This window comes from Salvelinus fontinalis, chromosome 22 (genome assembly GCF_029448725.1).
Source record: "Salvelinus fontinalis isolate EN_2023a chromosome 22, ASM2944872v1, whole genome shotgun sequence".
Classification (NCBI taxonomy): domain Eukaryota; kingdom Metazoa; phylum Chordata; class Actinopteri; order Salmoniformes; family Salmonidae; genus Salvelinus; species Salvelinus fontinalis.
Genome location: NC_074686.1, coordinates 15,867,446 through 15,889,280, shown reverse-complemented (window position 1 = coordinate 15,889,280; position 21,835 = coordinate 15,867,446). Strand labels below are relative to the sequence as shown.

General features: G+C 45.7%; 1 protein-coding gene across 6 annotated transcripts in view; it reads right to left on the bottom strand.

The window, feature by feature from the left end:
- ripor2 (RHO family interacting cell polarization regulator 2) overlaps positions 1-21,835 on the bottom strand; it is a 140,961-nt gene that overhangs the window by 19,393 nt on the left and 99,733 nt on the right. For 5 of the 6 annotated variants that reach the window (XM_055876672.1, XM_055876673.1, XM_055876676.1 and 2 more), the window contains 13 exons: positions 15,100-15,249; positions 14,896-14,959; positions 14,612-14,655; positions 14,096-14,221; positions 13,163-13,311; positions 12,644-12,773; positions 12,089-12,238; positions 11,023-11,474; positions 10,643-10,907; positions 10,006-10,175; positions 2,130-2,298; positions 1,639-1,771; positions 1,347-1,511 (listed from right to left, as the gene is read on the bottom strand). In XM_055876672.1, coding sequence (XP_055732647.1) covers positions 1,347-1,511; positions 1,639-1,771; positions 2,130-2,298; positions 10,006-10,175; positions 10,643-10,907; positions 11,023-11,474; positions 12,089-12,238; positions 12,644-12,773; positions 13,163-13,311; positions 14,096-14,221; positions 14,612-14,655; positions 14,896-14,959; positions 15,100-15,249 — 2,167 coding nt within the window. The remainder of the gene's footprint in view (positions 1-1,346; positions 1,512-1,638; positions 1,772-2,129; positions 2,299-10,005; positions 10,176-10,642; positions 10,908-11,022; positions 11,475-12,088; positions 12,239-12,643; positions 12,774-13,162; positions 13,312-14,095; positions 14,222-14,611; positions 14,656-14,895; positions 14,960-15,099; positions 15,250-21,835) is intronic. The other variant, XM_055876677.1, reaches the window with a different exon arrangement.

Below are 21,835 nucleotides of genomic sequence, written 5' to 3'. Positions count from 1 at the left end.
GTGAGATGTATACAGTGACAGGACAGACAGCTGTGTGAGATGTATACAGTGACAGGACTGACAGCCGTGTGAGATGTATACAGTGACAGGACTGAGACAGCCGTGTGAGATGTATACAGTGACAGGACTGAGACAGCTGTGTGAGATGTATACAGTGACAGGACTGAGACAGCCGTGTGAGATGTATATAGTGACAGGACAGAGACAGCCGTGTGAGATGTATATAGTGACAGGACAGAGACAGCCGTGTGAGATGTATACAGTGACAGGACAGAGACAGCCGTGTGAGATGTATACAGTGACAGGACTGAGACAGCTGTGTGAGATGTATACAGTGACAGGACTGAGACAGCTGTGTGAGATGTATACAGTGACAGGACTGACAGCTGTGTGAGATGTATACAGTGACAGGACTGAGACAGCTGTGTGAGATGTATACAGTGACAGGACAGAGACAGCCGTGTGAGATGTATACAGTGACAGGACTGAGACAGCCGTGTGAGATGTATACAGTGACAGGACTGAGACAGCCGTGTGAGATGTATACAGTGACAGGACTGAGACAGCTGTGTGAGATGTATACAGTGACAGGACTGAGACAGCTGTGTGAGATGTATACAGTGACAGGACAGACAGCTGTGTGAGATGTATACAGTGACAGGACTGAGACAGCCGTGTGAGATGTATACAGTGACAGGACTGAGACAGCTGTGTGAGATGTATACAGTGACAGGACTGAGACAGCTGTGTGAGATGTATACAGTGCAGACAGCTGTGTGAGATGTATACAGTGAGAGGACAGACAGCTGTCTGATATGTATACAGTGACAGGACAGCTGCACTACACACAATGGCAGGGTTCCCTAATTGGTGGTTTTATTTGGCCCACAAGTTTTATCAGCAAAAACAAAGAAAACATAGATTTTTTTTTTCATTTTCATTGTTGGACATAAGAGTGTAAAAACAGCAGGAAATCAGCTCCAAGTGATTTTAATTTTGGAAATCTGTTCCCAAGTATTCCCACGCATGATAGAGACACGTGGTCATATGTGTAAGAAAGGTTTGAAATTTGTATGTCTTAGTCAATTATTATCTCTGTTTGTGCTTCTTGCAGTCAATTTGCAGTCTACAAGTTATTTGTAATTATGTTCCGGCCCCTCGAAATCCGCGCAAGAAAAACAAAACGGCCCACAGCTGAATCTAGCTGATGATCCCTGAACTATGGTGTAATCAATCAGATTCACCCACATACACATCATACACTTTGTATATGTTGGAAACAAATAGCTACAAACACAAAACGTTTTAAGACACAAACACACACACAGAGAGAAAGAGAGCCCTACCTGTTTCAGCTGTGGTGTGTGGGTGCCTCTCCTGCAGTGGACTGGTGTAGCTGTGGTGCATGTGTTTAAGCACCCGGTCCAGCGTAGTGTGAAACTGTCCTCCAGAACCACTACACTCTGACCACAGAGCCATCAGCCCTGGCCGCTCTGCCAGCCCTGGGAGCACTGAGAGAGGACATAGAGATTCATTATCTGACCTATTTCCTTGCCCCAGAGAGGGAGTACAAAGTAGCCTCCATTATATTCATATTTACTGAACTGTAAAGTATCGAGAGAGAGTGAGAGAACCCACCGTCAGCAGCAGAGGTGATGCTCCCCAGGTGTTCTGTGCTGAATTCTCCAAGTTCCTCTAACAGCTGAGTCTGAGCTGACAGCTTCTGGAGCTGGGCTCTACGCTGCCAAGGACTCCCTCCACTGGACAGTAGCTGTCGTTACACACAGAGATTGAGTTGGTGCACACATAGTCTAGCCAAACCATGTAGTATTGTGCTAGTCGCCACTCTTCCATGCAGTCGCAGCCAATAAATGACAAGAGAACTTCCCGGCCACACTCTTAGATCAACGCTAATTTCATTTTCTACATCTGCTCAAGACTGTAATTAGTTAGCATGACAGAGTCTAGTTTGTTACCAATTGGAAAAATTATGTTTGACATTTAAATTACAGACAGCCTAATAGGAGCGCAGTGGATTTGAGACATGCTTGACTATAACAATATCATAAGAAAAACATTTCTCTATCATTTTCCAGATTTCCTCTGAGGGCACGAGCATGTTCATTCACCTGGATGAGATGATCGCAGTACTGCAGATGAATGACGATGGCCATGTCCAGATTCTCATTGCCGGTGGTGAGAGGCAGGGGGCTGCCGGCCACACTGTTGCCCACCCCGGTGTCCTCCGTCAGGGCTTCACTCAGGTGGCCCCTGGCCTCTGGGTGCTGGCCTCCAGGCCTGTTAGACAGACAGGAGATACACACAGTCACCACCAGAGGGCAGCAGCAGAGTATAGAAATGGAATACAATCACTACTAAAACCATGAGCATATAACAGTATGTAAATCAGCCTGATATGTGATACTAGAGTTAAATGCATTATGTTTCCATAATTTTAAGTAATTTGTTCCATCGTAATATAGACGCTCTGGTACAGAATAGCATTTACTGGCTGACACTCAATACTGAACATGAGTAGCTGTTTAACACCCTACAATGTTTATTGAATTATACAAACTCTCTAGGATTGTGATCTGGACAGGAAGTGGGCACCCGAGACAGACAGAAAGAGACAGAATAAGAAAAGCGAGATAGGAGAGGGACATGGCCAGAGAGACACATAGGGCAGAAAAACAAGCCAAGCCACGACACTGTTAGGCTGACAACAGCGATAACAATCACACCACATAACGTGCATGACAGTCACAGCAACACATGACAAATAAAAAAGGGAGAGCCACACACTCTAGGAGCTCAGATGCAATAATTGAAGAACCTAATAACCAACGTTTCCACAGACAAGCTGTCTTCATCAGGGTATAATTAAGCAATAAGTCCCGAGGTGTTGTATATGGTACAACATGGTGGTACAACATGGTACAACATGACCACAAACCCAAAGTGCCTTATTGCTATTATAAACTGGTTACCAACGTAATTAGAGCAGTAAAAATACATGTTTTGTCATACCCGTGGTATACCACGGCTGTCAGCTAATCAGCATTCAGGGCTGAACCAGTTTATGATGACAAACACTGCGGGTCACTAGTTTATATAGTGTCAAAAGACACACAGGTGTCTGTAATCATGGCGGGCTGTGGCCTGATATCAGTGGTTGATTTACAGATAAAAATAGAACATATAAAAAACAAATGGATAGCATACGATCATACATACAATTTGGCTAAATAGGCCTACAAACATTTACAATGATTAGTAGAATCACAAGAATGGCTTCAGATCAAAGTCTACGTTGAGACCGAAGGGAGCAAGGGTCTTTAAATTAAACATCCAGGCAGCCTCTCGTTTTATCAATAAATTGTCAAGGTCACCCCCTCTCCTAGGACGGGCGACGTGATGCCGATATAACGTAGGGACGAAATCAAGTGGTTCGCTTCTAAAAAGTGGCCCGCAACTGTGTACGTCAAGTTTTTACACGTGCTACGATGCCCTGAGAGTCGTACTTTTGATTCGCGCTTTGTTTTACCCACATCATTTTTTATCACAAGGACAAGTTATAAGATAAATAACTGCCTTAGTGGAGCACGTAATAACACCTTTGATTGGGATCTGTTTCCCTGTTTGGGGGTGTTTGAAGGATCTACATTTGTGTAAGTGCCATTGCATTGAGCACAGACAATACACTTGTATTTTCCATCACCTTCCGGAGACACCTGAAACCCCACCTCTTCAAGGAATACCTAGGATAGGATAAAGCAATCCTTCTGCCCCCCCCCCCCCCCCCCCCCCCCCCCCCCCTTAAAAGATCTAGATGCACTATTGTAAAGTGGCTGTCCCACTGGATGTCATTAGGTGAATGCACCAATTTGTAAGTCGCTCTGGATAAGAGCGTCTGCTAAATGACTTAAATGTAAATGTAAATGTAGGTAGAGGCGCAAATAGACATTGTGCAGGGGTATTTTGGGGTGGTAAATCAGAGTTTACCAATTAATCTCTGAGATTTATGCCCTGCGAGAATACGACCAAGGGAGGGTTCGAAAGCACATTACCAATACTGTCATCGGCTCTTAGAATGTGCCAATGTTTGTGAACGATTCCATTAATTTGTTCAGAGCACTTTGAATAGCTGGTAGTAAGAACGCACAAATGCTTCTTTTACTGTCCTTGAAATAGATAATCTCTTGATTTGTTTTGGATTTTCTCAATGGCAGTATTAATCTGACCATTTTTGTACCCCAACTCCTTGAATTTTATTTGCGTCTCAGCCATATTTCTGTCAATCTGATTGTTTTTTGCAAATTCTTTTTATTTGGCAGAATTGGCTGTAGGTCAAACTGTTCTTCAAGGGAAGCGGGTGACAGCTATCACAGCCATCAACAAACTGTTACCATCAGTAGGTTTCCTGTAAAGATCAGTGTATGTTACATTATCCTCACAAAATCAGAAGATCAAGGAAACTGATTTGACGTGTGTCAGATTGCATAGTAAATCATACAAATTAACATAGTTAGGAGCCATAGGATATCCCATAGGAGTACCCTTTGTCTGAATAAAGAAATAACTTACAAACATGAAATTGTTGTGTGTGAGTACTACTAGTCACAGCAACACAGACAGTCACAGACAGCAACAAGACAATGGTCTAACCCTAAAGAACCTACACCTGGCGGAGACTGCTAACCTGACTCCACTGGACAGAGGCACAGGGCTAGAGAGACAAACAGGAGGGGAGGAGAGACCGATGGGGGGGTGAAAGAAAGATAGGGGAGATAGACAGAAAGGGGGGAGAAGGAGAGACATGAGGAATGAGAGAGGAGGAGACACATGAGGGGGGAGAGATGAGGGGAGAAAGAGATGGGGTAGAAGGGAGAGAAAGAGGGTAGGAGAGAGGGTATGAGAGAGGAAGAGAGAGATAGGGTAGGAGAGGGAGAGAGAGATGGGGAGACAGAGGGATAGGGGAGAGAAGGAGAGGGGGAGAAAGAGAGAGAGGGAGAGAGAGTGGGGGTGATGGGGAGAAATAGATGGGGTAGGAGGGGGAGAAATAGATGGGGTAGCAGGGAGAGAAAGAGATAGGATAGGGGAGAGGGAGAGAGATAGGGGGGAGAGGGAGAGAGATAGGGGGGAGAGGGAGAGAGATAGGGGGGAGAGACAGATAGGGTAGGAGAGAGGGAGCGAGATAGGCGGAGAGAAGGAGAGGGGGAGGGAGAAAAGGAGCGAGGGGGAGAGGGACAGATAGGGTAGGAGAAAGGGAGAGAGAGACAGATGGAGGGAGAGAAGGAGAGGGGGAGCGAGGGGGAGAAAGACAGCCTGGGTTAGTCACACACACACAGTGGTTAAAAGTACTTAAATGTAAAGTTCCCATATTTGGGGACCCTATTTGATCTGCATTCCAGTTAGCGTTGTGAAGCATATACGAAATAAACACGGAATACGTTGATGCACACCGAAAGCCAGGACTCCACAGATCAGGTCGTATTTATCTGCTTGTGACCTACCGTTATTGATCACCAGCCCCGAGAGTCAAAATGTTTATTTTAGACAACATTTTCACCAAACAGCAAACATCTTACAAGTTACGCTTCCATTTGGTCTGTGTTTGAGCTATAGCTACATGGGGGTATTCATCTTTAGGTTGGTAGGAACAAATCTAGCATATTGCCATGTTATCTGATGTATGACTTAATGGCAACATCGAATGTCCACTGAGTGACTATATCTTTGCGCATCAAAAATATGTTGCCTGCTTACGCCGCTGTAGGCATCCATTACACAGAGGATTGGCTACTATGGCAACTTGACAGTCTTGTAGCCAATGAGATAAGCTTTTCAGGGATATGTAGTTGACCTGGGTGGGACAAAGCAAGGCCTAGAACTTTTTATGCGTAATGTGAACTATTGCTACCTGGCTCAGAGACGAGACGCGTGCTTCATTACATTGTAAACAGATTTCATCGCTTTAATTTCATGACTTTAGCACAAAGAAGAAAAAGGGGGAAAAACTAAAATATCAAACAGGAACTTAAAAAGAAAGCATCTATGAATAAGCATACCGACATAGAAGCGGTGAATAAAATACTGGAGTCGGACTTGGATCAGGGCCGATGACGATTACCTTCTAGAACGATCGGATGCACTTTTAGATCTGTAAGTAAATTATTTTCATGACTTTATATAGCAAATTTACTATATAGCTAATTTACTATATGCATTTCGTTTTTTATAAGTTGTCTGCTTTTTGTGCTTTGGATTTAGTTTACATAGGCCTATGTAACAAGTCATTTCAATGTTATATCATACATAGTAGTTCTTGTCTATGTTTCATATTAGTTCACTGTTTGCTGTTCTATGTTTCATGCTTGTAACTTTGGAGAGCCCACTAAACTATCAAGGCCATTGTTTATTTGTGGTTATCACCTCTGCCTTCGTCTCCAAAGTGTTACTGTTTGCGTTGTGTGTGTGCTTCACACCTTCTATGCAAGTCACTGTACAGATAAAGTTTAGGCTTGGTGTTTTTACTTTACAGTAATGTCGTTTTGTAAATTTTGTCAACTGTAATTCTGTCTGAACAATATATCCCTTTATTTGATTCACCACAGAGTGGAGGATGCAGAGGATTTGAATGATGACGTTTTGGAGCCACCCCTCCCCAGCTAGCGCCCCCGCCGGCCAAGGTCTTCACCCCCCACTGCTATGTCAATCACCCCGTCTGATGGTTCTACATCCATCACTCGACAAAGACCCCACTCCTCCTTCAACCACCCCCACTGCCGGCCCTGGCACCACTCCCCTGTCTGCAAGTTCATCTGGAGGTGGGGGGCAGGGAGGAGATCTAGGCCTCAACAGAGAAGAGGGAGAGGCAGGGGAAGCACTTGAAGATGATGAGGAGACAAAACAATTTAGGTTTAAAGCCAAACGACCTGAAGGCCCACAGTTGGTCAGTGATGAAACATACTTGCAGCTGTTTCAGCTCTACTTTACCACCTCTGTACTGGAACACTAATTAGTCATATCAACAAGTATGGGGACAAGAAGCAGCAGGGGGGAAGGAAGGAAGATGTCCTGGAAACCTGTCACCATTAAGACTAGTTGACAACTGGAGCAAGTCCCCACTCTGTCGGTTCGAGTTCCCCACCTCCAACATGAGTGAAAACCGATTCTTGGCCATCAACCGTACTCTTCACATGTGTGACACACAAAAGGATCAGGACAATGACCAGAAGAAGGGGACTGCAGGGTATGATCATCTTGCAAGAGTCAAGCCCCTTTATCATGACATGGTGGAGGCATGCAAAACTTACTTCCGGCCTGCTCAAAATCTATCTATAGATAAGCGCATGGTTGCCTCAAAGGCTCGAATTGACTTAAAGCAATATATTAAAAATAATCAGACAAATGGGGCTACAAGCTCTTTCTGCTAGCAGATTCAGCCTCTGCCTACACGTGGAAGGCAAGGCGATCACACCCACTGGGAAGGGCCTTAGTTATGACTCTGTCATGCAGCTAGTGGACTTCCCCTTACGTGACAGTGGGTACAAGCTCTTTGTGGACACTTTTTATACTAGTCCCATGCTTTTCATAGACCTCTTGAAAAAGACAATAGGGGCTTGTGGCACCATTCGTCCTAAAATAATTGTTTTCCCAAAGACCAAGGTAAACGACATGACAAAGACAACCGAGAGGCAGACCATATGTTGGATCAGGACTAACACGCTGCTTTTTGTGAAATGGAAGGACATTAGGGAAGTAACCATGCTCACCCCACAGCATGAGGCATTCAATAACGACCATGTCTCAAGGAGGGTGGAAAATGCCAATGGGGCACGGGTGAGGAAGTATCCCCATTCCTGATTCTGTGAAGGACTACAATGCCAGCATAGGGGTGTCCTATCGGTGACCTATCTGATGCTCTGATAGGTCCTCCACAAGACCAGGAAGTGGTATAAGACTTTGTTTTTACCACTGTGGACATTGCTACAGTAAATGCTTTCATTCTCCACAAGCAGATGGCCAAAGCAAAAGGTCAAACCCCTCTCTCCCAGTTGGCCTTCCGAGAGCAGCTGGTGTTGAATTGGGGGCCCAAAGCAACCTCACAACCATCACAAGACCCCCCACTCAAGGTGAGCTCCATTATCCAACACATATGCCAAAAGACAAAAGGAAGAACTGCAAGCATTGCACAAAACAGAGGGGGGAAAAGGGTGAAATGCCAGATCTTCTGTTCAAAATGCCAGTTCTCTTTTTGTTTCCTGGCAGAGAGGGACTGCTTCAAAGACTGTCACGACATGCACAAGCTATGGTGAAAGTGAAATCTAATCATCTACACCTGGGATGTAAAATGAACATGAATGCCATTTGTAAATAGTTCCGCTTATTTTTATTTTTGTACCTTTGTGTATGTGTAACCAAGTTTGTGTTTGATAAGACATGTTTATATATTTAATGTACAGTAACAGTCAAAAGTTTGGACACACCTACTCATTCTAGGGTTTTTCTATATTTTTACTATTTTCTACATTGTAGAATAATAGTGAAGACATCAAAACTATGAAGTAACACAGATGAAATCATGTAGCAACCAAAAAAGTGTAGATTTTAGATTATTTTGCTTTGATGACAGCTTTGCACACTTTTGGCATTCTCTCAACCAGCTTCACCTGGAATGCTTTTCCAACAGTCTTGAAGGAGTTCCCACATCTGCTGAGCACTTGTTGGCTACTTTTCCTTCACCCTGCGGTCCAACTCATCCCAAACCATCTCAATTGGGTTCGGACACTTTGGAGAGGTTGAAAGGACACTTGAATGTACCCTGGATACCCCATAACACCACCACAATGTTTGAGTGAGTGTTTTTATACACATAGCATTTAGGGATTGCAAATATGTAAAACACTGGAATGATCTAATTTACAGACATATGCCACTTTGGAGAGGTTTAGGGACATTTGGAAATGTCCCGTTGCCACACCTGACACCACTTATTAAAACATCTGACCATGTCTAGTTGTTAGGTCTGTCGATCCCATTTCTTTCCGATATTGTTCACGTTGCAGAAGCCATCTGATGTGTTTCCAGCTCTAGTCATCAATAACTCACTTATAGTTTGTCAATGAAAGATGACTTTCAAAATAAAAATTGTTATTTTGAGTGTGCTTGATCTTGTGTATTCTGAATTATGTAACTCCTATCTTCTTATCATTTCCTCAATCTCCCAGATGTCTTCTTTCCAAATATACCAAGTTTTTTTCATGTCAGAATCATGTAATTACACATGATTAGCAGTTACTTTTGGGCATGTCTATTTAGGCGGAAATATCTGTACTTTACTATTTATATTTTTGACAACTTTTACTTTTCTTTAGGAATGTAGTGAAGTATGTACTTTTTACTTCATACATTCTCCCTGACACCCAAAAGTAGTCGTTACATTTTGAATGCTTAGCAGGACAGAAAATGGTCCAATTCGTACAGTTATCAAGAGAACATCCCTGGTCATCCCTACTGCCTCTGATCTGGCGGACTCACTAAACACAAATGCTTTGTTTGTAAATGATGTTTGAGCGTTGGAATGTGACCATGGCTATCCGTAAATTAAAAATAAAAATTGTGCCGTCTGGTTTGCTTAATATAAGGAATTTTAAATTATTCGTATCTTTACTTTTGATACTTAAGTATATATAAAACCAAATAATTTTAGACTTTTACTCAAGTAGTATTTTACTGGGTGACATTCATTATGAGAATTTAGTACTTTTTCCACGACTGCACACACACGGATACACACACGGATACACAAAGGCCCAGTGGAATCTCATTGTCTGTGGAGAGATGTGGCATGACTGTGGGGTTAGAGGGGAGAGATTAGAGGTCAGAGAAGGAGACAGGCAGGGTCACTACCACCATCTCCCATGTAGGGCCAGAGGGTATAGTAGACTAGAGAGAGTACAGGGGAGGGGACTTTCCCTCCTCCCCTCCCTCTTGACTCACCCAATCCTCTCCACCTCCATGTCAAAGAACACAGAGTGGTGGAGGGCATGGTCATCACCCGTGTCATCGTCGTCGAAGTCGGAGGTGTTGAGGAAGTCAAAGCTCTCCAGAGCACTCTCAACTGTCAGGCTGAGGCTGGACGACCTGCTCCTGTGGCCCGGGAGACGACACTGAGGGAGAGACGTCACGAGATGCTGAAACCCTGCTTGGAGGGCTAGCACTAAGAGAGACTAGGTGCTATAAGAACATGGACGACTTGCTACAGTAGCCCGGGAGACAGCACTGAGGGAAAGATGAGACCCTGAAATACTCTGCCCTAAAAAGCCCTGCCAGGGGTTGGCTAGACTAATACTAATGGAGAGACCACCTGCAGCCATGGGGGGGGTTCTAATGAATGTCAATACCACAATAAAGCTCCAATCACCTTAACAGCATACATGAACTACCACCCTTAAAAACCGCCAGATCATTTATCTTTATGAAAAATAAACAAATCTCATCCCAGAGCAAATCCCAAAAGGCACCTTGTACCCTATACATTGTGCAACTTGTGGCCAAGGCCACATGGGGTAGTGCACCACTTAGGGAACAGGGTGCTATTTGGAATGACGCAGGGGACATGGCAGCCAGGCCTCACTTTGAGCAGGTCCTCCAGGCGCATCACTTCCTGTTCCAGGTCCTGCAGCTCTCTACAGCGTTGTCTCAGTGATTCCAGCCTCAGCAGCAGGCTGTGCAGGGCCTCTTCCAGGCTGCTCTCCAGGAAGGCCCTGCTTCCCTCCCCGGCCCAGCTCAGACCCACCACCTCGGGCAGAATGTCGGACGACGTCAGCCTCCTCACCAGTTGCCTGGTCAAGCTGCCTGGTTCTTCAGTGTCCAGTTCCACGGGCTTCAGCAGCTCCGAGCTGACAATAGAATAGAATAGAATTTAATAGATTATAATAAAAGTTAATTGAGGGGAAATTAATTTGGCCTCTGTGCAATAAACATCATAAAGACAAAACATCAATCACATATTACCTGTCGTCCTCATCTCCATCCCTGTCAGACCCAGCGTGGTCCAGGAACACATCCTCAGGAGCCACAGCTGACAACTGGCTCTCCGAGCAGAGAGAGGAGGAACCTACGTTAAGCTGGAACTCTGCCCTCTCCCACTCTGACTCCACCTCCTCGCTGACCAGGCTAACACTCACGCTACCGCCGCTGTCACCACTCTCCTCTTCCTCCTCACCCTCCTCTTCCACTACGTCTGCATGCACCCGAACCGTCTCTTCTACCCCTTTGTCTTCCCTGGGGGGTATTTGAGGCCAATGGTTGGTGTCAGGCGGCGTGACAGTGATTTCGGGGTTGGACTGGCCGGGCGCGAGGCTTGGGCTGAGAGAGGAGACTGACGTATCGGAAAAGGTGAAGGAGAGGCGCTTGCACGAGTTGCCACACCCACCGTTCTCAAAGACGTCGTCAGGGAGGGTGGACTGGAGAGGGAGAGAAAGAGGGTGAGAGAGAGAGAGGAGAAAGAGAGAGAGAGAGTGAGAGCGTGGATGAGAAAGAGAGGGGAGAGAGAGCAAGAGAGAGAGAGAGAGGAGAAAGAGAGAGGGGAGAGAGAGAGAGAGTCAGATGAGAGGAGAGAGAGAGATATATAGAGAGAGAGTCAGATGAGAGGAGAGAGAGAGATATATAGAGAGAGAGTCAGATGAGAGGAGATAGAGAGATATATAGAGAGAGAGAGTCAGGTGAGAGGAGAGAGAGAGATATATAGAGAGAGAGTCAGATGAGAGGAGAGAGAGATATATAGAGAGAGAGTCAGATGAGAGGAGAGAGAGAGATATATAGAGAGAGAGAGAGTCAGATGAGAGGAGAGAGAGAGATATATATAGAGAGAGAGTCAGATGAGAGGAGAGAGAGCCTGTAGGTGCTCCGATAGTCTAGTGACATCACAGCCTCCTCCTCTTTCCCTCCTCCTACTGTTGTGTCAGTCTGGGACGTGAACACAGGCTGACACAAGCCACTCCATGCAAACAAATAAGCAGGCACAGGCACACAGGCAGGGGTAAACGGGGCTAGTACTAGCGTAGCAGACCTCACTCACATAGACCTCCAGCCTGGACTTGGGCCTGGGGCGGAGGGAGGCCAGGTCGCCAAAGGAGCGACTGCGTCTCAGCTTCTCTAACAGGGAGTTCCTCAGGGCGTGGAAGAAGGAGAAGCGATGCTGGGTTGGGGAGGGGCGGGGGTGCCACTCCTTTACCACTCACAGGTAGCAGAGGGGTGGAGGGAGGAGGAATGGGTGCAGAGTTGGGGGGTGGTACGAGGGAGGAAGCAGGGGTGGGTGGAGGGAGGCAGGGAGTGAGAGAGGGAGGGGGGTTAGAGGGAGGATGGGGAGCAAGGAGGGTGTGGCAGTTGGGTTAGGGTTAGTCAGACTCAACCATTGCTTTGTTAGCATACACAGACACATATATGTTGAATACATATACAGACAATCACAGTTTCACAGTTTAAAGCAATCCTGAGTAAGTGGTTAGTGCAACGGGGGATCCTGTGTTGTGAGCAGGCAGGTGCTAGTATGCAGGATGCTGTGCTATAAGCCATACACCCACTCCTCTCCCCTATCCCACCCCAGGGAGAAGACGCTCTGACTGGGACTCACAAAGAAGGACTGGTCCTGGAAGGTGGGTGTCTCTGGCGTGCCCTGGCTGTAGACAGACACCCGTCTCTGTAGGGCGGTGGCCTTGCTCACGTTGCCTGAAGACAGGGTCAGGTCCTCCACATCGAACGGACTGCATGGGGGGAAGACAGAGAAACAGTTAGGAGGGGAAGTCCATTAGAGAACTATGAACTACGGTAATGCTATAACACTGGAGCAGACACCCGGGTTCTCCAGAAGAGGGCAGCGTTACAGTATAACTTCATCTAGTCAACGTACACTGATGTAACTAACCACTGTAGTATGTATTGTGTAGTTTATGATACTATGTCATACAATATGTTTTGTTTCCGTTTCCTTTGCTGTTTCCATGTTGTTCATGTTTTTCTGCTCCTTGCACCACACCAATAACTTTCTGTGACCTTCCTCTGTGACCTTCCTCTGATTCTGATTCAACTGTCACTAACAGAAATTTAAAAATATGTCCATCACTCAAAGAGACATTTAATTAAGTCCACTTACAACCATGTGACCTCCAGATTGAGTTTGATTGTTCCTAGGTCGTTGACATCGACAGCCACCACCTGAGGCATGGCCGTGAACAGGTCCTTGGTCTCACAGATCACACTGCCCACTAGGATGTGAGTGGCTAAACCCTTCAGCTCGGTAACCTGATTGGACAAGAGACAGGAAGTTAGAGCTGATTGGACCAGACAAAGGAAGTAAGGTCACACTGCCCACCAAGATGTGAGTGGCTAGACTTGTTCAGCTCCGTCAAGACAGGAAGTTAGAGGGTCATTCAGGTGGGTTAGTGCTGGGCTGGAACAAAGGCCTGCGCACTCTGTGGTTCCCCAAGACCAGGACTGAACTCCACTGCCCTAGGCTGGGTCACTGTGCTCTAGGCTAGGTTACTGTACTGTACTCTAGGCTGGGTCACTGTGCTCTAGGCTGGGTCACTGTGCTCTAGGCTAGGTTACTGTACTGTACTCTAGGCTGGGTTACTGTGCTCTAGGCTGGGTCACTGTACTCTAGGCTGGGTCACTGTGCTCTAGGCTGGGTCACTGTGCTCTAGGCTGGGTCACTGTACTGTACTCTAGGCTGGGTTACTGTACTGTACTCTAGGCTGGGTCACTGTGCTCTAGGCTGGGTCACTGTGCTCTAGGCTAGGTTACTGTACTGTGCTCTAGGCTGGGTTACTGTGCTCTAGGCTGGGTTACTGTACTCTAGGCTGGGTTACTGTACTCTAGGCTGGGTTACTGTACTCTAGGCTGGGTTACTGTACTCTAGGCTGGGTCACTGTGCTCTAGGCTGGGTCACTGTACTCTAGGCTGGGTTACTGTACTCTAGGCTGGGTTACTGTACTCTAGGCTGGTTCTATAAAGCACTTTGAAGAATGTTGACTTAAAAATGTCTTCAAAAATATAATTCATTGGTTGATTGATTGACTGATTGTACTTTGATGTTGATGAGGTCTGTGATGAGGGGCGTGAAGACCATCTCTTCTCCGTCCCAACTCTGTCTGGAGTTCACCTCTATCTTCCCTTTCAGCTTCCAGCGCTGACGCCCATACCGCATGAAGATCTGACAGAGGGAGGGAGGGAGGGAGGAAAGGAGAGAAATAAAGAGAGAGAAAGGGAGAGAGTACACATAGGGAGGGAGAGAGAGGAAACAGAGAGGAGGGAGAGGGAGAAACAAAGAGAGATTTAGGGAGGGCAGAGAGGGATAAAGATGGGTAGAGATAGAGGAGGTAGAGGGGGGGTGAGAGAAAGATACAGGTTAAAGATAGATGCAGGGCCAAGGAGAAGGATATAAGCTAAGAAACGGTTGTTTTTATATATTTATAAGTGCCGTTTTCGAGGCAGTCTGCAGATTGGGAAAGATATAGTTGTCTATTTGTGATACAGGGAGGGCCTGTTAGGAATGAGAAAGACAGAGAAAGAGAGAGTCAAGTATTATATTAATTAATCTCACCTCATACTGATCTCCTGAACACAGACGAGCAAAGCCAGCAAGACCTGAAGAGAGAGAGGAGGGGGGGCAGAGAGAGAGGGGTGGGTGGGAGAGTGAGTAAGCCAGTGAGCGAGAGCGGGGTGGGAGAGTAGAAAGAGAGGGGGCGGGGGGGGGGGGGGGGAGAGAGAGAGAAGGGGTTTGGGAGAAAGAAAGAAAGAGTGAGGCAGAGATAATTGAGCAGTGAAATCATTGCTTGTTTGTTTTTCGGTCTACCCTAACAGCAGTTCCACTGGCCTCAGTCTTACCTTTCATTTTGATATGGAATTCCCCCAACAGGTTCTCCAGCTCCACCTCAAACGTGCTCATATTCTGGGGAGGAAAGGAGACTGATCAGCTCAAACACAAACAACTGGAGACGAACTTTGACACCAGGCTGTATTCGATCTCAGTGGGTGACTGTATAGTGCCGGTGAACAGGCTGATTTATATGTGGGTCCATCCATCCATACCTCTGTGTACTCCTTGTATCTGCGGTTGACCTCTAATATGCTCTCTCTGGTGGCCTTGGTGGAGGGAGAGGCAGAGAAGGCCTGCTTCATCTTACTGGCTCCCTCTCTCAGCTTCCTCTGGATACAGAACACCTCATACAACTCATCCACCTGCAGGGCACACAGCACACAGATGGTTACACACTATAACCTACACAGCCCAGACAGGGTTAAAAGAATTAACATACAGCAAGGAGATGGTTACACACAAAACATATCCAATAGACAAGGCATACAGACTAAAAATCAATACTAAAGCAAAAATAGTGTTAATGACTTAAAACGCATTAAGTATACACATCAAAGACAATTACAGATGTATAACCTATAGAAAAGTATACATACAAACCACACACTCTGCACTGATCAGCTGATAACAGCCTGTGAAGTTTGTAAAGTTCGATACAGCATAAACAAAAGCCCTGGGCTTGAAACAAGCTTATAAATCCTACCCATCCTCCCTCATACACAAAGACACTAAATATTCAGTAGGCAGATGAGTGATCATTTCTAGAGAGCGGCGGTGGATATGTGAAGGACTCACTCCAGCCCTCCACTGGGGGAGACAGATTACCATGTCTGACAGACTGATGAGCAAGCCCTGCCCAGCCTCAGACCCACACCCTTTGTCATAGACCTGCACAATTAGATCATTCACAACCCTGCAGCACAGCACACTGCCCGACTTCTCCCTTCATATCAACTATGCTAAGCCCATTGACTGTGGAGAGAAAAAGGGGAGGGAAGGATAGAGAACGGGGAAACAGAGGAAGACAGAGGTGAAGAAAGTGAGAGAGAGGCTTGTGGGAGTGGAGCTGTGTAAACTGTGCCTGCAGTGTAGTGTTTCACCCTGTGGAATAGTCCCAAGGAGGCAGACAGCATTTAGAGATCGCTTGGGAGCACTGTCTAATACCCACACACCCAGCAGAAACATGGAGAGAAAGACACTGTGGTGGGTCAGCATTAATCCACATGGGAGGAGAGGGAGACAGAGAGAGACAGAATAGAAAGAGAGAGTGGGGAGATCTATTTGCTTACGCAACCCAACTCTCTCCATCCCTCACTCTGCCTGTAATGAACCTGAGTGATATTATAATGTGCTGACTTCCCTACTTCCCTACTGTATTGAGACTGTACTGAGACTATACTGAGACTGTACTGAGACTGTACTGAGACTGTACAGTCTGGCAGGCATAAACAAAGACCTGGAATGGGCCAAATGAAAAGGAAATATTCAGATGTCGCCGTGGAGCTGTGAAATATTGATGCGTCGCAGTCTTTAAGGTTCTCATTAGGGGAAAACAGAGGGTGAAATGGGCCAATCGTATTCCCCAGCGTTTTGACAATCATAGCAGACACAGAAGTGGTGAAGGGGGAGGAGGATGAGGAGGTAGATGAATTTAGTAGGAAAATAGCAAGGGCTGTCAGTTTTCAGGGAGGGGACTGGGATGCTCCAATTCAAGGGTGGAACACTCCGTCTAGAAGGGGAGTTGAGAGGGTTGATGATGTCAGGTTCTGGCAGTGCATGTTTGATATTAAGACAGACAAACCCTGCCCTGCCCCAGCTTCACACATAGCATCATCCACCCCCACCCCAACAGCCCTGTACCCCTGGGTCCCCCTACCGCTACCACAACCCCTCACCCCCACGACACCCTCACTCCCATCCTGCCCCGCCCTGTCTGTGGTATGTGGTAGGCTGTTTATTTGGGTGCTGCTTCTCTGATTGGAAAGAGCTGAGCTACAACCAATGAGAGAATTGAAAAAGGATACTTTCTCCCGACAATTGAGATTCATTCTAACAAGGATTAGAATTAATTCTACCAATGAAGAATCCATGTCACCATACTCTCGATGACTATTTAACAAATGTATATAGCTCAAATATCTTAGGATTGTACAGGGGGAGAGTGCAGTAAACAGACCCTCTATGCCAACTTTGCCCTATAAGATTCAGGCCACCAAGTTCAGAGTGGTATCTGAGAAATGGGGATTTGGGGAGTGGGCAGAGGCTGTCTGACAGTGACTGACACCTGCTGGTGTCTAGGGTGACTGACACCAGATTTCTTTTGATTTTCCCATGATGTCAAGCAAAGAGGCACTGAGTTTGAAGGTAGACCTTGAAATACATCCACAGGTACACCTCCAATTGACTCTAATGATGTCATTTAGCCTATCAGAAGCTTCTAAAGCCATGACATAATTTTCTGGAATTGTCCAAGCTGTTTAAAATGCACAGTCAACTGACCCACTGGAATTGTGATATAATTCATTGTAAGTGAAATAATTTGTTTATAAACAATTGTTGGAAAAATTACTTGTGTCATGAACAAAGTAGATGTCCTAACTGACTTGCCAAAACTACAGTTTGTTAACAAGAAATTTGTGGAGTGGTTGAAAAATGGTAACGGGATCGATATGACAAAAGACAAAAACAAAAAAAGTGCGGGGCAGCCAAATTCAAAAAACAGAAATCTCATAATTAAAATTCCTCAGACATTCATGTGTCTTATATCATTTTAAAGGTAATCTTGTTGTTAATCCCACGCAGAAAAAAAAACAGAAATAGAGATAAAATGAATCACTAACCTTTGATTATTTTCATCAGATGACACTCATAGGACTTCATGTTACACAATACATGCATGTTTTGTTTGATTAAGTTCATATTTATATAAAAAAAATCTGAGTTTACATTGACGCGTTAGATTCACTAGTTGCAAAAACATCAAGTGACTTTGCATAGCCACATCGTTTCAACAGAAATACTCATCATAAATATAGATGATAATACAAGTTATACACATGGAATTATAGATATACCTCTCCTTAATGCAACCGCTGTGTCAGATTTCAAAAACACTTTACGGAAAAATAAACCATGCAATAATCTGAGACGGACCTCAGAACAATAGCCAAATTAGCCGCCATGTTGGTCTCAACAGAAACCAGAAAATACATGATAAATGTTTCCTTACCTTTGATGAATTCATCAGAATGCAGTCCTAGGAATCCCAGGTCCACAATAAATGCTTGATTTGTTCGTTAATGTCTGTTATTTATGTCAAATTAGCTACTTTGGACATGTTTACCAAACGCCAAACCCAAAGCGCGTCCACTACCGTCCACTATAACGTGACGAAATGTCCAAAAGTTTGTTACAGTCAGTAGAAACATGTCAAACGATGTACTGAATCAATCTTTAGAATGTTGTTAACATACATCTTGAATAACGTTCCAACCGGAGAATTTCATCGACTTCAGTTGACCGATGGAACGGAGCTGACTCTCACGTAAACGCGCGTGTTCAATGCGTGATCACCTCCTGCCAGAGCTCACTAATTCCTGTCTCCTTCGGCCCCCCGTCACAGTAGATTCATCAGACAAAGTTCTATTGACTGTTGACATCTAGTGGAAGCCGTAGGAAGTGAAAACTCATCAATATCTCTCTGTGATTTCAATTAGAGCTTGGTTGAAAATTGGCACCCCCAGAAAAAATACAAACAGGAAGTGGAACTTCAGGTTTTTGCCTGCCATGTGAGTTCTGTTATACTCACAGACATAATTCAAACAGTTTTAGAAACTTCAGAGTGTTTTCTATCCAATATGAATAATAATATGCACATATTAGCAACTGGGAATGAGGAGCAGGCCGTTTAATATGGGCACCTCTGTGCACCTTTCATCCAAGCTACTCAATACTGCCCTTTCAGCCATAAGAAGTTTTAATGACTCCAACCTAAGTGTATGTAAACTTCCGACATCATCTGTATGTAAACATTATTAAAGTGGCATTATTTAAAGTGACTAGTGATCCATTTATGACCAATGATTTGAGTCTGTATGTAGGCAGCAGCCTTTCTGAGTTAGTGATTGCTGTTTAACAGTCTGATGGCCTTGAGATAGAAGCTGTTTTTCAGTCTCTCGGTGCCAGCTTTGATACACCTGTACTGACCTCGCCTTCTGGGTGGTAGCGGAGTGAACAGGCAGGGGCTCGGGTGGCTGTTGTCCTTGATGATCTTTATGGCCTTCCTGTGACATCGGGTGCTATAGGTGTCCTAGAGGGCAGGTAGTTTGCCCCCGGTGATGCGTTGTGCAGACCGCACCACGCTCTGGAGAGCCTTGCGGTTGAGGGCGGTACAGTTGCCATACCAGGCGGTGATACAGCCCAACAGGATGCTCTCAATTGGGTTTTAGGTGACAAGCCAAATTTCTTCAGCCTCCTGAGGTTGAAGAGGCGTTGTTGCGCCTTCTTCACCACACTGTCTGTGTGGGTGGACCATTTTAGTTTGTCTGTGATGTGTAGGCCGAGGAACTTAAAACTTTCCACCTTCTCCACTACCGTCCCATCGATGTGGATTGGGGGGGTGCTCCCTCTGCTGTTTCCTGAAGTCCACGATCATCTCCTTTGTTTTGTTGATGTTGAGTGAGAGATTGTTTTCCTGACACCACACTCCCAGTGCCCTCACCTCCTCCCTGTATGCTGTCTCGTCGTTGTTAGTAATCAAGCCCACTACTGTTGTGTTGTCTGCAAACTTGATGATTGAATTGGAGGTGTGCATGGCCACGCAGTCATGGGTGAACAGGGAGTACAGGAGGGGGCTGAGAACGCACCCTTGTGGGGCCCCAGTGTTGAGGATCAGCGAAGTGGAGATGTTGTTTCCTACATTCACCATCTGGAGGCGGCACGTCAGAAAGTCCAGGACCCAATTGCACAGGGTGGGGTCGAGACCCAGTTCCTCAAGCTTAATGATGAGCTTTGAGGGCACTATGGTGTTGAATGCTGAGCTGTAGTCAATGAACAGCATTCTTACATAGGTATTCCTCTTGTCCAGATGGGATAGGGCAGTGTGCAGTGTGATGGCGATTGCATCGTCTGTGGACCTGTTGGGGCGGTATGCAAACTGAAGTGGGTCTAGGGTGGCAGGTAAGGTGGAGGTGATATGATCCTTGACTAGTCTCTCAAAGCACTTCATGATGACAGAAGTGAGTGCTCCGGGACGACAGTCATTTTGTTCAGTTATCTTTCCCTTCTTGGGTACAGGAACAATTGTGGCCATCTTGAAGCATGTTGGGACAGCAGACCGGGATAGGGAGCGATTGAATATGTCCGTAAACACACCAGCTGGTCTGCGCATGCTTTGAGAACGCGCCTAGGGATGTCGTCTTGGCCAGCAGCCTTGCGAGGGTTAACACGTTTAATTGTCTTACTCACGTCGGCCATGGAGAAGGGTTGGGGAGGAACCACAGTCCTTGGTAGGTGGCACTGTATTATCCTCAAAGCGGGCAAAGAAGTTGTTTTGTTTGTCTGGAAGCAAGACGTCGGTGTCCCCAACATGGCTGCTTTTCTTTTTCTAGTCCGTAATTGCCTGTAGACCCTGACACATACGTCTCGTGTCTGAGCCGTTGAATTGCAACTCCAATTTGTCCCTATACCGACATTTCACTTGTTTGATTGCCTTGCAGAGGGAATAACACCTTTACTGTTTATATTCGGCCACATTCCCAGTCATCTTTCCATAGTTAAAATGTGGTGGTTCGCGCTTTCAGTTTTAAGTGAATGCCGCCATCTATCCACGGTTTGTGGATAGGGTACGTTTTAACAGTAACAGTGGGTAGAACATCTACAATGCACTTCCTTATAAATCTACTCAGAGTCAGTGTATAAATCAATGTTATTCTCTGAGGCTGCCCGGGAACATTTCCCAGTTTGCGTGATCAAAACAATCTTGACAACGAGGATTCCGATTGGTCGGACCAGCGTTGAATGGTTCTAGTCACGGGTACATCCTGTTCGACTTTCTGCCTATAGGACGGTATGAGCAAAATGGAGACGTGGTAAGATTTGCTGAAGCGAGGGCGGGGGAGGGTCTTGTATGCATCACGGAAGTTAGAGTAGCAGTGGTCCAGTGTATTGCCCGCGCAAGTGCTGCAATCAATATGCTGATAGAGTTTAGGTAGCCTTGTCCTCAAATTTGCTTTGTTAAAATCCCCAGCTACAATAAATGCAGCCTCAGGATATATGGTTTCCAGTTTACATAGAGTACAGTGAAGTTTATTGAGGGCCATCTAGGGTATCTGCTTGAGGGGGTACATACACAGCTGTGACAATAACTCTTGGGTGATAATATGGTAGGCATTTGATTGTAAGGAATTCTAGAGCAGGTGAACAGAAGAACTTGAGTTCCTGTAGGTTGTTATGATTACACCATGAGTCGTTAATCATGGAGCATACAGCCCCGCCCTTCTTCCCAGAAAGATGTTTATTTCTGTTGGCGCGACGCATGAAGAAACCCGGTGGCTGTACCAACTCCGACAACATATCCTGAGAGAGCCAAGTCTCCGTAAAAACAGAGTATGTTACAATCCCTGATGTCTCTCTGGAAGGCAACCCTTGCCCTAATTTCTTTCACCTTGTTGTCTAGAGACTGGACATTGGCGAGTAATATACTCGGAAGCGGTGGGTGGTGTGTACGCCTTCGAAGTTTGACCAGGAGGTCGCCCCGTCTACCCCTTCTGCGACGTTGTTTTGGGTCGGCCTCTTGGATTAGATTCAATGTCCTGGGTGGTGGGTTGAACAAAGGATCCGCTTCGGGAAAGTCGTATTCCTGGTCGTAATGTTGGTAAGTTGACGTCGCTCTTATAGCGAATAGTTCTTCCTGGCTGTATGTAATAACACTTACAATTTTCTGGGCTA